Source organism: Colossoma macropomum, unplaced genomic scaffold (genome assembly GCF_904425465.1).
Source record: "Colossoma macropomum unplaced genomic scaffold, Colossoma_macropomum, whole genome shotgun sequence".
Lineage (NCBI taxonomy): Eukaryota > Metazoa > Chordata > Actinopteri > Characiformes > Serrasalmidae > Colossoma > Colossoma macropomum.
In genome coordinates, this window is record NW_023494790.1 from 32,502,554 (window position 1) to 32,517,991 (window position 15,438).

Sequence of the window (15,438 nt, forward strand, 5' to 3'; positions counted from 1 at the left end):
ATTTCACATCATGGTAAAATTAAACTGCCCACAACTGTGTTTTTAGGCTGTTCTTTCCACCTCTGAATATAACAGATTAGATTTTATTGCAAAAAACACTGCTATAAACATTTAATAGGCTCTATATGAACCACTTAATGAATAAACTATTAATTAAAGTCTTCAAATGTTTTAACACGCTAATTTATTACCTTTTGCATGTTTGGAAGACGCGCTCCAGCGCCCCATTGTTGTGGTAACGCTGACCTCTAGTGGCGAATGTGGGGCAGTGCAGCGTTCGCTCACATATTCATTCATTTCTATGTTATTTGGAAGTGCATTCATTTAATCACCAACACAAAACAGTATACAGAGACAGAAACAGAGCGTAATGAGCAATTCTGCCTGCACAATTCTATCTTTTATATGGTTCATTACTTTTTTGTTACAGATTAGTTCATTACACAGTGTTGAAACTGGCTGGGAAAAACATACATGACATAATGTTGGGTCTACAATGAAAAAAAAACAAACTAAAAATTGTTTCTGTTTAGTTTGACTGTAAATATTTTGTTGCTTTTCATATTTTTCGTTAAAAAAAAAAAGAAAATCCAAAATAATAATCTACAAATAGACTTGTGCGAGGACTGATGGGATTAAGATTTTGTTGATTCTATTGCTGCAAAATAATACAAAATACAATGTAGAGATTGTCTAGAGAAAAATTTGAATAGGGTAAATAACTCTGAACTGTTATACATCTTTCTAAATGTGAATATTTTAGAGTCCTGCATGTGGTTCATATTGATAGAAGACATTATTATTATTATTATTATTATTATTAAAGATTCTTCTACACAGACACATGTGATGAGAATAAGGTCCTAGAGGAAGATTTCAGAATTAAAAAAAGTATCTGCACAGGATTTCAAGGGATTAGGGTTGTAGATCTCATTAATCACATCCCTGGCCATGAAAATCGTGCTTACACTACGTGATCCACAGCCGTCCATCATCCACAGCCTAGAATATACACAATATCAGTGTCTACATTAGTGGAACATCAGCCTCCCAAGTCTTTCTTCTCGCCTAAAGACGCAGCTCTGCTGCCGCACAGCACTGTCAGTTCTGACTGCGGCCACTAGATGTCAGTAAACACCGCCATTTCACGGTGAGTCAGTGACGCCTGTTTTCTGTGCCTCAGTCGCTTTAATTCACCAAATAAAACATAAAACATTTTTCGAATATGATTTTAAACTAAAACGTAGACGATTCACACTGAAGACGTGAATATAAGTTTGTTTTTGTGAGGAAAAAACTCTGAAAAACACATTACCTACGTTTAAAGCTTCCCGTCGTTATTTACATACATGAATATTCAGCCAAAGTTCTGAGCGCGGCGTTTTCATTGGAGCCTCGTGAGAAAAGCGCCGCTCAGTGTGTTTGTACTCATTTAAATACATGAATATTCAACCTCGACGCCGCGTTTTCATTGGATGCAGGCGCACGGTGGGCGTGGCCTGTGGAAGATCCTCGGCTGATCTCTCCTGAGCGAGGTGGAGGTTTCACTCCCGAGCCGGAGTAGCTCCAGAAACGCATGTGAACGCGGGGAAACCGATTTTTGGGTGTTTTTGAAGGATTTTCACCCCAGAAACTGGAGCTGAAGAGCAGCGTGGTGGAGCTGCGCGGTCACGTGCGCGCGAACCGCTGGAGTTTTGTTTTGTTTACTTTTCTCTTTTTTTGGGCAGGGAGAGTAACGAAGTTTGCGCGGGAAAGCGGATGCCGATCGCGATCTTACTGTGAAGAGATTCGGATCGATGGAGGGCAAAGGTAGCCGCTGCAAAATTGTGGTGGTGGGCGATACGCAATGTGGGAAGACCGCTTTACTGCATGTGTTCGCCAAGGACTCCTACCCGGAGGTGGGCTTCAGGAGTTTTACCAGTTTTTAACCAGTTTTGATCAGTTTTATCATATTTTAACGTGTTTCAATGCTAGCCTGCTAAAGTTATAGTGTGCTAACGCATGAATAATTATAAATCATGGTCATAGTCATGTTTCAAACTCAAGATAAGACAAAAATAAAGGCTGGTGAAACAGTTTCACACTTTTGAGTGCTAAAATGTCTAATTCTGTTTAGTGTAAAACAGAGTTATGAGAAATTACAAAATGCTAATTATAAAATTATGTGATGAATATAATTATGTTAAAGGCTTTTGTCAGATCAGTGTTTATAGCCATGCTAAATTTGTGCAAAAATTGCTCAAAGCTGTTTAATGTTGATGCTTTATTTTGTTCATAGTGTTTAATTTGAAGAAACATGTTCATCTCAAGGTTTAATCCAAACTGGTAGAATTATGAAGAGCCTAAAAACTGCTGGCACGTTTTGCATTTTTGCTTACAGATGGTTCAGATGTTGTGATTTGTTCTCTAAGCCACCCTGAGGCACTTTCTCAAAGATTAGAAACTGCAGCGCAGATTAAATCAGGTAGCGCAGGGCTGTTTATCACCGTAATGGGATTCTAATCCGCTCCAGTGAATTGTCACATTTCAGACTTATGTGCCCACGGTGTTCGAGAACTACACGGCCAGCTTCGAAATCGACAAGCGGCGGATCGAGCTCAACATGTGGGACACTTCAGGTAAGTAAGAGATGTGGTCATTTCTGTGCACAAGAAAACACAATGCCCACAACCTTTTGCATATATCTACAGTAAGTATGCCAGCATAGTTCTCTAGAAAGATTAGTGTGTTTAAAACCGCAGTGTTCCTCAAACAGTAGATGCAAACAACCAGATGCTGAGCTACATTCGGTCAGGATCCAAAGTGTGTCAACACAGGACACTGTTCAGTCCCTTAATTCCAGCAGTACTGAGGGTCTGACTTCTGAGGCGGTCAACTTTGAGAGGATGGCAGAAACACTTAATAACAGGGTGTTGGACTGTTGTACTTTGTTTACATCATAACTGTTCAGAATTCTAACTACGTTTTTGCTTTATATGAATTCAAAGCTGTGGCACTTAAATGCTGTGTTTGAAGTAAGCAGGAATTCATCTGTGAATAAATTTGTATAAGAATGTAGTGTTGGGCCCAATCCCATTTCACCCCTTGCCCCCATCACTTAGCCCTTACCCCACCTTTTGCGTGTTCACACCTAGGGGGTAGGGTGTCCTGATGTGTGTTGAGATAGAGGGGTAGGGTGAAGTGTTAGGGCTACATGGCCCTCCAAACTCAGGTTTTTCTGAGAAATTACAGTAATCATTGTATTATTTTAGTTGTTATGAAGAAAAGAACCGTAATGTATTAAAATGACATTACGTTTTAATGTATCATGGTCCTTTTCTTCATAACAAGCTTGAAATGGCTAGTAGAGCTGATGTCTCCATAGCTAGCTAGCTGAATTTCCCGTTCCACCTTAAATGGTGCAGCAGTTACATTCTGGCGCCTCAGGTGTCAGAACTGCCGCTCCATTTAATGTGGAACGGGAAAACTCGAACAAGCAGCTGGTGAATATCTGACTTCAGCTTCATATCACTGAAGAATTAGGGGTGGGTGAGAATAAATAATTGTCACCCCTCTTTGAAAGCATATGATTCACTAAGTGTAACTAAAGTCCAGCAGTGAGGAGCTGAACTTTACCCTCCTCTGCTGTCGCTGCAGACTGTCGTCTACAGAGCAGCGCTAGTAGCTGTTAATGAAGTAATGCTCTTTTTTATTTGAGGGTCCCATTTCAGAGAGGAAGATTTCAACCACTACACCTGTAACTCAGTTCCAACGGCCAAGGTGACACTCGAAAACAAGGGGTAGGAGTCAAAATAAGAAATGGGATTGGGCCTTGGTTTCAGAAGTGGAGGGCCGCTATGCAACTTGGATGCTGTACGCATATTTGCATAGTTAAACAAAAGCAGTGATATTGACGTTAACACTGATAGAAAAAAAATATTCATCAAATAATTTACATCACCTTTCTGAATTTGTCCCTTCACCTTAATGATGTATGTCAGTACTTGTAAAGAAGTGTAGTCTAACCTTGGAAAAGACGGTAGTGTAAGTTTAGAAATGGCTGAAATGTAGCCATGGAAATGGCTATAGTGTAACCTTGGTAATGACTGTAGTGTAACTTTGGTAATGACTGTAGTGTAACTTTGGTAATGACTGTAGTGTAACTTTGGTAATGACTGTAGTGTGACTTTGGAAATGACTATAGTGTAACCTTGCAAATAGCTGTTACATAGGAAATGAAAAAATGGAGTGTACTGTAACCAAATTCTGTTTAAATCATCCAGATTATGACAGCTGGTTAGTAAGAGTAGACTTGCACTATTCAGCGATTCTTTGAGTGGGAGGGGGGCAAACACTGGATATAAAACGCCCCCCTACACTACACACTCATAAGTGTAGTCTCTATCGGGGAGGGGGGCGTTTTATATCCAGTGTTTGCCCCCCTCCCCGATAGAGACTACACTTATGAGTGTGTAGTGTAGATTTTATTGTATTTTGCATGCAGTTCACAGACTGTCAGTGAGTTGTTTTGGACCCCGGATGTGACGCAGGTGCACCAGTCTCAACACCGGCTGCAAGGCAGATGGTCCAGTTCTGGCGCTCTGAGCCACAGCGCAGGAGAAACAGATTAATCTCGGTGGCATTTTCTAAATGGAGCTGAAAGATAAAGTCTATCAGTTGAGTTCGTTGTAAAAAGTTTTACCACTGGCTGAACAGCATGCCAGTTGGACATCTGGCGCAAATCGTGCGTTGCTGTCACGTTGTTAGTCAGGCTATTATGAGAGAAAGTCCTGACAGCATGGCAGCTGACGTTGATTTATGGTGTGATTAATCATTCTGGTTCTTGCATGGCGCAGCCGTTCCTGTCTGGGCTGTATTAAGCGTATATATGTGTAAGTTAAAGCTAGTAATGTTAATATTAGAAGAAATCATAAACCAAGCTATTGCTAACTGAATGAACGTATAGTAATAGAGCATCTATTAAACTCTAATGGAAGATCAAATGTAAACCCCAAGTCATTGATATTTTTGGTTATTAAATGTCATAGTATGGGGATAAAACTATGTGCTAAAGCATAGGCTAAACCTACAGCCTAACAAATAGCCAGTAGTTCTAAGCTGCTTAAAACTGCTGTCTAAAACATAGGCTAAACCTGCAGGCTAGAAAATAGCTGAGAATTCTAAACTGTTTAAAACTGCCATTTAAAACATAGGCTAAATCTACAGACTAGAATATAGCCAGTAGTTCTAACCCTTGTGTGGTGTTCAGGTCTGGGGGACCCATTTTCAATGTTTACCAAAAGAAAAAAATGATGTGAAATATTCTTCTTTTTATACTTCAGCCATTTCATATATATGCTTAATACAACCCAGACAGGAACAGTTGCACCATTCCAACCCCTGATTTCTTGGCCTTTACTCATTTTCTGTGAAGAACATATAAATAACCCATTTTCAGTGTCTTCACTCTGTTCACCCCCCACACATTTATATTACACATGTGGTGTTGGGCTGAACCCGTGGGGAATGAAAGTGTGGAGGTGCTGTGTCCTTCACTCTGTTCTCCTCCTACATGGCCTGCTGTTAGTGTGTGTGTGTGTGTGTGTGTGAGGGTGGACAACATGGACAGGCTGCTGACTGGCTACAGCTGCTAAAGGAGAACCCTACGCTGGACACTTGCGATATTTTAAACATCTGGTATTTTTACATAAATTGTTGTGGCTGTATTGATTTAAATAAACAGTAATGTGGTGGATCCACCAGACCACTGAGTAACAAACACATCAGTTTACCATTAAAAACTATAGGCTAAACCTACAGCCGAAAACATAGACCATAGTTTTAACACCAGTTAAAAACTATAGGCCGAAACACAGGCTGAACCAACAGGTAATAGCAGCCTGCAGTTTTACCATACATGCTCTTTTGCCACCTAAAGGTGTGTCTGGATGGGATTTCCAAATTGTCTAAAAGACGTCTTTGCTTGCATGTAGACATTTGATTTCTATAGTCTGCCCCGTGCTGCCCTCCTGCCCCCAGTGTCTTTTAAAAACTAAAATGTGGCCATTTAAATCTACAGGTAGAAGTGCCGATATGGCAAAATGCAGTATTACAAGACTATACGATACATTTACGATACATGATGTGTCACAGTATTTATTATTTCTGACATCTCATAAGTTAGGACAGACAAAGTAGTGCTACGTTTTAGAAATACTATCAAAAACTATGAATCCAGTTACTTGTTTTCAACGTTTCACACACTGTGCTGCACTAAATCCAACTAAACAGGACTAATCATGCTCTATTTTAATCAAACAGTACAGTTTGGAAGTGATTTTTAAATACTGAGAATATCCACAATATGCTCAGAAAAGATTGTGATGTAATTTATCACAATAACAGTAAACATTGTCATATTGCCCAGCTTTGCCTACCGTCGAAAACAGTCTGTAAAACAGCACTTATAATGGTCTCTTTTAAAGAGCTTTGCGTTTACATCATTCCTCACTTGTCCCGTCACTAAGACACAACGTGAGATACCAGTGTGGATTGTGGGGCCAAACCCATTAACACATATGCAGCCTGTCAAGCCTTCAGTTTTGAACGTTGAATTCGGAAACAGGTTTGTCTTCATGCTAAAACTGGGTGTGTCACAGTAGCCAGCTGTAGTTCAATTTAGAGCCTTGTTTTTGCAGTTATATGATGAGAAGTTGGTCTGTCCAGTGTATGTATTGACCTCATGCATTTATATTAGAAAAGTCTAATTTAATTTTGATCAGTGGGCTTTTGGTTTAAGTTAATATTAATGTGAAATATCAGTTTTTAAGAGTCAGTAGTGTGTATAATGTGAAGTTGGTGCAATGGTGACGCAGCTCTAAAGGCATGTTTCTTCAAAACACACATGCACAAACTAGTGTGTATTAATGTACACACAGTACAAATGTGCTTCTGTGCTCCACCTAAACCAACCCTGACCCTGAGAATTTCTCTGTAACCGAATTAAATCATTAAGAAGTACTCAGAGTGGTTTGACTTGAAATGCTCAGTTCTAGAGAAACTTACAGAGGCGTTATTGTTCACAGTGGTGGTGATAGGAACCAGACGTCTGAAAAGCTCCTTCACAGCAACTTATTACCTGAAATTGTTGTGAATGCATTGCCTGATGCCTGACATGTCATGATAGTTTTGTCAGGTTTGGGGTTTTGGTCTAAAATGTATTTTGTAAAATACAGTGGTGGGTTTGTCACACTTAAATGTTTCAGATCACCAAACAAATTTAAATAGTAGACAAAGATAACACAAGCAAACACAAAATGCAGTTTAGAAATGAAGATCTTTATTATTAAGGGAAAAAGAAATCCAAACCTACAGGGGGCCTGTGTGAAAAAGTGATTGCCCCCTTAATCTAAAAACAGGTTGGGCCACCCTTAGCAGCAACAGCTGCAATCAAGCATTTGCGATAACTGGTCTTTTACAGCACTGTGGAGGAATTTTGGCCCACTCATCTTTGCAGAATTCAGCCACATTGGAGGGTTTCCGAGCATTAACCGCCTTTTTAAGGTCATGCCACGGCATCTCAATCGGATTCAGGTCAGGACTTTGACTAGGCCACTCCGAAGTCTTAATTTTGTTTTTCTTAAGCCATTCAGAGGTGGACTTGCTGGTGTGTTTTGGATCATTGTCCTGCTGCAGAACTCAAGTGCGCTTCAGCTTGAGGTCATGAACAGATGGCTGGACATTCTCCTTCAGGATTTTTTGGTAGACAGCAGAATTCATGGTTCCATTTACCACAGCAAGTCTTCCAGGTCCTGAAGCAGCAAAACAGCCCCAGACCACCACACTACCACCACCATATTTTACTGTTGGTATGACGTTCCTTTTCTGAAATGCTGTGTTACTTCTACGCCAGATGTAACGGGACATACACCTTCCAAAAAGTTCAACTTCTGTCTCGTCAGTCCACAGAGTATTCTCCCAAAAGTCTTGGGGATCATCAAGATGTTTTCCGGCAAAACTGAGACAAGCCTTTATGTTCTTTTTGCTCAGCAGTGGTTTTTGTCTTGGAACTCTGCCATGCAGGCCATTTTTGCCCAGTCTCTTTCTTATGGTGGAGTCATGAACCCTGACCTTAACTGAGGCAAGTGAGGCCTGCAGTTCTTTGGATGTTGTTGTGGGGTCTTTTGTGGCCTCTTGGATGAGTTGTCGCTGCGCTCTTAGGGTAATTTTGGTCGGCCGGCCACTCCTGGGAAGGTTCACCACTGTTCCATGTTTTCGCCATTTGTGGATAATGGCTCTCACTGTGGTTTGCTGGAGTCCCAAAGCTTTAGAAATGGCTTTATAACCTTTTCCAGACTGATAGATCTCAATCACTTTGTTTCTCATTTGTTCCTGAATTTCTTTGGATCGCAGCATGATGTCTAGCTTTTGAGGATCTTTTGGTCTACTTCACTTTGTCAGGCAGGTCCTATTTAAGTGATTTCTTGATTGAGAACAGGTGTGGCAGTAATCAGGCCTGGGTGTGGATAGGGAAATTGAACTCAGCTTTCCAAAGATGGGATAAACCACAGGGGGGCAATCACTTTTTCACACAGGGCCCTGTGGGTTTGGATTTCTTTTTCTCTTAATAATAAAGATCTTCATTTCTAAACTGCATTTTGTGTTTGCTTGTGTTATCTTTGTCTACTATTTAAATTTGTTTGGTGATCTGAAACATTTAAGTGTGACAAACATGCAAAAGAATAAGAAATCAGGAAGGGGGCAAACACTTTTTCACACCACTGTATATAAATACAAGTTAATTTTTCAGCAGACATTTCTGAAGACATTGGATATGAGATAGTCCACTTCATGTATGTGAAAAAAGAAAAGTTTCCAAATCTGGAGTTCAAAAAGTGGTTCAGAGATACTCTTAGCATCAGTGAAAGACCTGGAAGACCACCAACAGTGTCGCCATCTGATAAACAGAACATAAACAGTGATAAACAGCTTGCGTCTTTGGGAATAAGGAAAAAATCAAGCTCCACTCTTGCTTCAAATCTGCAAAAATCCTTTCCACTAGGAGAAGATGACCCAATGCTATGGGTCCGAAAGGAGGTGTCTGTGGTAAGAAGCCAAAATTGATAAAAAAAATGCACTAGACCAGGGGTCGGCAACATGCAGCTCTTTTACTGGCCTGTTGTGGCTCCGCAGCAGAATTCAAGTTTCAAGAATTCTCCTTTGCAGTAAAATAAAGCTCTGCTGATCATTCAACACAGTTTTAACAATAAATGCTGGAGTTAATATAGCCTACAACTGCTAATCCACTGACCTTTAACCCTGAAGATTGGCACGTAGACTGCTGGACACCATAGCAACACATACAACAGCTTGCCAAGCTAGTAGCTAACAAAAAGGCGAAGAGAGAGATTTAAGACAAACATCGGTAATTTAGAGATGAACAGACTGTTTGTGTTAATAATCACTCCAGCTGGTTTCCTGATACGTTTATTCAGCAGTGAGAAACTGACAAACACTAAAAAGTCATACAGCTGAAGTCAGTTTCTTGTTTGAATTTTCCTGTTCCGCCTTAAATGGTACAGCAGTCACATTCTGGCGCCTCAGGCACCATTTAAGGTGGAACCCGGAAAATACAAACAAGAAGCTGGTGAATGAGAAGTGACTTTAGCCTCATAAAAAGTTGAACGTTGAGAGACATTTTATAAGAAACTGTTCCACTTTTGTGGAAAAGTTTCCTGCCGGAGATGCGAGAAAAATGGCTAAAGCTGAGCTAAAGCTTAAAGCAGAGCAAAGTAAGTCTGCAGTTTCATTTACATTTTATTTTTTAGTCTATATTAGTACATCAGCACATACTGAGACATATTTACAGCCAGGACGGTAAAATGGACATAAAATGTTGTGGCTCCCAAGGTGGTTTGATTTTTGTTGGAAGAACTAAATGGCTCTTAGTGTTTGGGTGGCTGACCCCTGCACTAGACCGTCCAAACCAGACATATGAAATGAATTGCAGTTTTGTGGACTGATTAGTCTAAATGAGTAAGCTGATATTATTTGGTTTGCAAGGAATAGTAAAAGCAAACAAACTTCTAAGACTGAACTTTGGAGGTGTAAAAATTATAGATTTCTTTGAGAAACGGAAGAAAACAAGGCAAAAGACGAAGTGTGGCCACTAAATATTGAAATATTTGATGTTGTATTTAGTTGTTGAGGCTTCTGCGTAATTTACTGTGAAACATGTTTTCTTCTTTTCTCCTGATGCTGAACTTGTGTGTTACGTCAGTTTTGGCTGGTAATGAAATAAATGAAGGGTCTCTGACTTTTGCACAGTACCATGTATTTTGTCAGCCTTTTCACTGTGAAACCAACCAAACCGAATGAAAAATGTACAACGTTGCTAAAACTCAAAGGAGCTATGTGTGAAAACAGCCTAAAACACTCGTTCTTTGTTGCTCCTGTAGCGCTGCTGGGTCCCTGAATGCAGCTCCCATTCTAACACCCCTCACAGCTCTCTGGTGGCAGCTGATTTGTTCAATGTCAAACACATTAGTCTGGCAGGATATGATGTGCAGCGTGAATGTGTACTTGTTTTTGTGAGAGAAAGAGAGACAGACGTGTAACAGTGGTTTGTCAGGTAGTATACAGCTTTGGCCTTCGCCTTGACTTGCCATTACTGAGTGTTACGGGTATAAAAGGCAACAACGTGTCATGAATATTTAATGAAGGATGTGCATTTGCTGGTCAAACTATGCATATCTTCCAAACATCTTCATGTATTGTATTTATACTCTACATTCATCTGCTGTGTAGGCAGTACCTTCAGTCCCATTTATGTATTTGGTGTAAAAATCATTTTGAATTACACCGAAATAAAGCTGGAAGTGGAATGAATTAAATTGCATTGAATTGTTTACTTAAGAATTCTAGTCTAAATAATTGCGGTGATCCCCTCTTTGTGGATATGCTACCAGTCAAAAATTTGGACACATTATCATAGAACATTTTCCTTATTTTTAATCTTTTCCCACATTTTAGAACACGTGTCAGGCTCCAGTCCTCGTGGGCCAAAACTCTGCAGACTACAGCACACTGCCTCATTAAACACACCTGATTCAGCTCCTCAGCTAATTAGCAAGGCCCTCATGAACTGAATTCAGAGTGTTAGATGAGGGTAAATACTAATCTCCACAGCACTTTGGTGTGGAAGGTCCCCAGTTTGACATACCTGTTTTAGGATAATAGTGGACACCAGTACTGTGGAATAACATGGAGCGCCTGCAATGACCAAAGAAAGGTTCGAGCTAGCTTCTACTTTAGGTTCTTGTAGAAATAAACCCTCTTTGCCGCAATACAATCTCTGTCAGCTTTGTGAGGAGCCACCTGAGATGCTTTTCTAACAGAAATGAGGCCTTGTTGCTGAAAAAAAAGACACTTGTCGGGGGGGCATTATACAAATAAACATATATTTTTATGTCTTGAAGGGCAATTAAGATGTTTTCTTTTGGAAATCATTTTGTAAACTTAACTATTTCAAGGTTCTGTTTTAAATAAGAACATTTTATCATGTTACCATGTAATCGTTGGCCCTGTCATCAGGAGATCGCAAATTTGATCCCTGGTGATGCTACAGCCATCCATAGCCGGGAGTCCAAGAGAGCACAATTGGCCTCGCTCTCTCTGGGTGGGTCGGATGGCCCCCCATCTCCCCCATCAATCAATGCGATGCTAGTCAGCGCAGGCGACTGCTAGCTGACGTAACAGATGTGGCGGGTGGCGCTTTCCTCCGAGCGCGTTCGGCTGTCCAGTGACATTGTGCGAGCGGCAGTTCGAAAAGTAGGGTGGTGCTTCGCAGGTCTCGGAGGAAGCCTGTGTTAGCCTTCACCCTCCTAGCACAGGTAGTATTTTGTGACTGGGGGAGTCCTAACTAGCGGGTGGAATTGGAGACGACTAAATTGGTGAGAAAATTGGGTAAAAAAACAACATTTTCAAAAAATCCTTTAAAAAGTGTCAAGTTGTGGCGTTAAGCCACCAAGCTAACGTATTTTAGCATATCGCTGCTAATCCCCAGTTTGAGTATCCATTCATACGTTGTGTAGTTGGGAAAGCTGCAGTGTCGCCTGTTGACAGGTATGTGGGCGCTGTGTTTGAATGCCTGGTAGAGTGAAGTTAACGTGGGACCCTGCCGTGTTACGTCCACTGACGCACAGTACTGAGTGAACATTCTCTTCAGATGTCCCGATGTCCATAAATTGGTGGTAAAGCTAATGGCTGTAAGATCTTCTTCTACATAAGAAGTTAGGTGAGCAAGTGTTAGTCCTGAAACATGATCAACTCAAGTACACGAACGCAAATGACAGCGCTGTCTTTCTGTACAAACTAACCATGCTTTCTTACGTTGCTGTGGTGGTTAAAACACTCAGTACTCAAGGGGGCGATAGTGAGCTGCTTTACCTGTTCTGTTCGAATGGAAAGGTGATAGCGTGACATACGTTTGCTATATTTCCGTGAGACTCAACTGCTAGTCTGCAGCTGAGAAAGCATGCTGGCAGTACAAGACCCCTGTAAGGGTGCCCACACGCTGAAGGCTGACGCAGCATCAGAAACTCAGTCCTCCAGTATATTTCAGTTGGGACACTAGAAACGTGCCTGTATGTAGAAAAAAGTTCAAACCATTTCAACTTCTGTTGCAATGGATTCTGACGTGGCGGCACGTCAACCAATAGAAGCGTGGATGGGCGGGCACAGGCAGACAACGGATGAAAATCCGAGATGGAGGAGAGGCTAATCTTAGCAACACTGTGAACACTGCAGAAAATGGTCAAGTGAAATGATCTTAATTCTAGTCAATATATCTAACATTTCCCATTTTGAGATAGTTTTGCACTTATTCTAAGATTTTCTAGCTTATTTCCAGAAATTTCTTTACTTGTTTTGAGTTATTTTATCAAGTAAAATGATCTCACTATACTGGAAGATAATGTTGCTGGTTTCAAGCACGTCTCTCAAAACAAGCAAAATTATCTGCCAATATAGTGAAATAATTTACTTAATAAAATACTTAAAACAAGTAAAAAACGTTTAGTAATAAAGTAAATAATTTGAAATTAAGCTTACAACAATCTCAGTAGGAGAAATATTAGATTTCTTGACTAGATTTAAGATCATTTTACTTGACAAGATACCATTTTTTTGCAGTGAACTCTTTCCTGTTCTGTATGACTTTCTTGCCTTCATACTTGTTCTCTGCTTGGCTCTGCATACAGCCAGCGACAAAATTTTCTTTCGATGGTCCATTTTTCTTTTTTTCTCGTTTCTGGATTTCGAACTGTACAAACTCCAGCCCGCTCCAGCCGTTGTACATGCCTTATTGACGGACAAGATGTTCATGCACGTGTCTACAGCTCCACCCTAACCGTTCTGCGTACAATAAACGCCTCATCAAATATCGGTTTGAAATATTAAATCTAGACTTTGGCCCGATGCTGCATCCCTACATTTAAGCATAAGTCTTTGCTTTAAAATGTCTTTCAGATTATGCAAAAAAATGCATATTCAGTAAGGTGTGTTCCACCTTTTGTCTGGTGTTTTCTGCATGCATATTTAATACAAATCATGCTGAAGAAAGAAGCCACGTGTGAAGAGTTTTGCATTTGTTTTGCAGCCCATTCAGTGCAAGACGGACAGAGTGTGTCAGAATATGAATGTCAAAGCAGAGGCTAATTGCGGCAGCTAATTTTGCTTGTTGGAAGGTCATTCATTTTATTCAGTGTCAGGCTGATGTATGTGTGAGTGAGTGCAAAAGAGCGTGCGTGTTAATTTGGCATTAGCAAGTATAGCGGAGGCATTAATTGAGCGTTAGCGCATGTAGCCAAGGGAAGCAGAGCGCAGCAGTGAGTGTGTGGCCAGTCCAGAAAAGAGACTGTTGGGAAGCTACAGCCTAAACTCTGGGTGTGTGTGTTTGTGTGTGTGTGTGTGTGTGTGTGTGTGTGTGTTTGTGTGTGTGTCTTCTTTAATTGGATCGTTATGACTTCTGCTAGCAAGTGTATTAGCGCTTTTAAAGTATTTATAAGTGCGATTTATGTACTGGTTCACGGCTTAATTGCTACAATCCATGAATTTTTCACAGGCTGGGATTGAAGGGCTGGTCCAGCAGGGAAGTGGCCAGCTGTTAGCTGAATTAGCTCGTCCTGCGCCGCGGTCCTGAAGGACGGGTGTAGAATGATGACTAGCCGCTAACCTCTGCGTCTTTCACACTCGTCCGGCCTGCTCTCTGTCTCTCTCTCTCTCCTTTGGTTCATTAGTCTCGGAGGCAGTTGCAGGCGAAATGGCGCAGAGATGAGGAGCGGAGGGTGATAAGAGATGGATGTAGGGGACGAGTGTTGGAGTTGAGTTAATGCTGTCCGTAAATATGTTACCGTCCGATCAAAAAAAGTTGCTAAACTGTCAAAGGCAACGTCAGTGTATGTTTTCAGCACCGTTTGTTAGGGAACATGATCTAAAATACGTCCATGAACACCTCAGAATAGACTAGTCCGATTGAGGCCATTCGGAATTCCTATCTGATTGAACGAGGTGGGTAATCCTGTAAATAATCTGTTAAATAGAAGAATAATAACCGTGTAAACGCCTGTATCTGATTACATTCCCAATCGGAAAGTTTAAGTCCGTTCTGATCATGTTCGTTGCGTCATAGTGAAAGTTAATACCGTTCAACATGGCGCAGCAGAAACTGGTCTGCAGAGGAGACGAAGTTTATGTTCTCATCTTTTAAAGACGGCGGTGGGACGGACGTCCAGCTTATGTGTCTCAGAACACGACGTCTTCCTCTCGGCCTCCTTTAATAAGGACACGTAAAGGACGTTTTCCTGAGTCTGACATCATTTTAAAGTAATTAAAAACAGAAGCACTGCTCACTGCTGCTCATCTCACTCTGACTGGACTCACGAGATGCGCGTTGTCATGGTAACGCCTGCATTAGGCGGTTCTCCACGCATGCGTGTCATTTTGGATCTGATTACTTGTAGTGAGCATGTAAACAGCGATTTTCCTTCAGGTTGTTAAGTATAGTGAGCATATAAACACCTCAGTCTTAATCTATGATCGGAGTGAATTCAGTCGGATTGGCAAAAATCTTTTCCTATAAACAAAGCCAGTGCTAACTTTGTAGCTTGACCTTGCTGGTGCACAGTTAGAGACTGTAGCCTGTCTGTTGATCCACAGAGAGTGTTATCCATCCTTTAGCCTTCATTAATGATCAGTTTACGACCACTGAGATCCTTTTGACTGGATTTATTTGATAGTGGCCCACTCTGAATCTACCAGTGACACTGCTGTGCCTGATACACTCGTACCAGCGCCACAAAGTCGTCCGCTTGTGCACCTGCAGCATTAAAGTCAGTGAAATCTAGGTGGGTTTTAAGGTAGGGATGCAGATGATGTCGGAGAATAGAGCTAATATAGTGT

The 15,438-nt window shown here is 41.0% G+C and overlaps 1 protein-coding gene across 1 annotated transcript in view; it reads left to right on the forward strand.

Moving 5' to 3' along the window:
• Positions 1-1,535: 1,535 nt before the first annotated feature.
• The window catches only part of LOC118809637 (rho-related GTP-binding protein RhoN-like), a 71,722-nt gene continuing 57,819 nt past the window's right edge, over positions 1,536-15,438 (forward strand). Inside the window, exons 1-2 of the mRNA XM_036573114.1 lie at positions 1,536-1,898; positions 2,531-2,618. Coding sequence (XP_036429007.1) covers positions 1,797-1,898; positions 2,531-2,618 — 190 coding nt within the window. The 5' untranslated portion in view covers positions 1,536-1,796. The remainder of the gene's footprint in view (positions 1,899-2,530; positions 2,619-15,438) is intronic.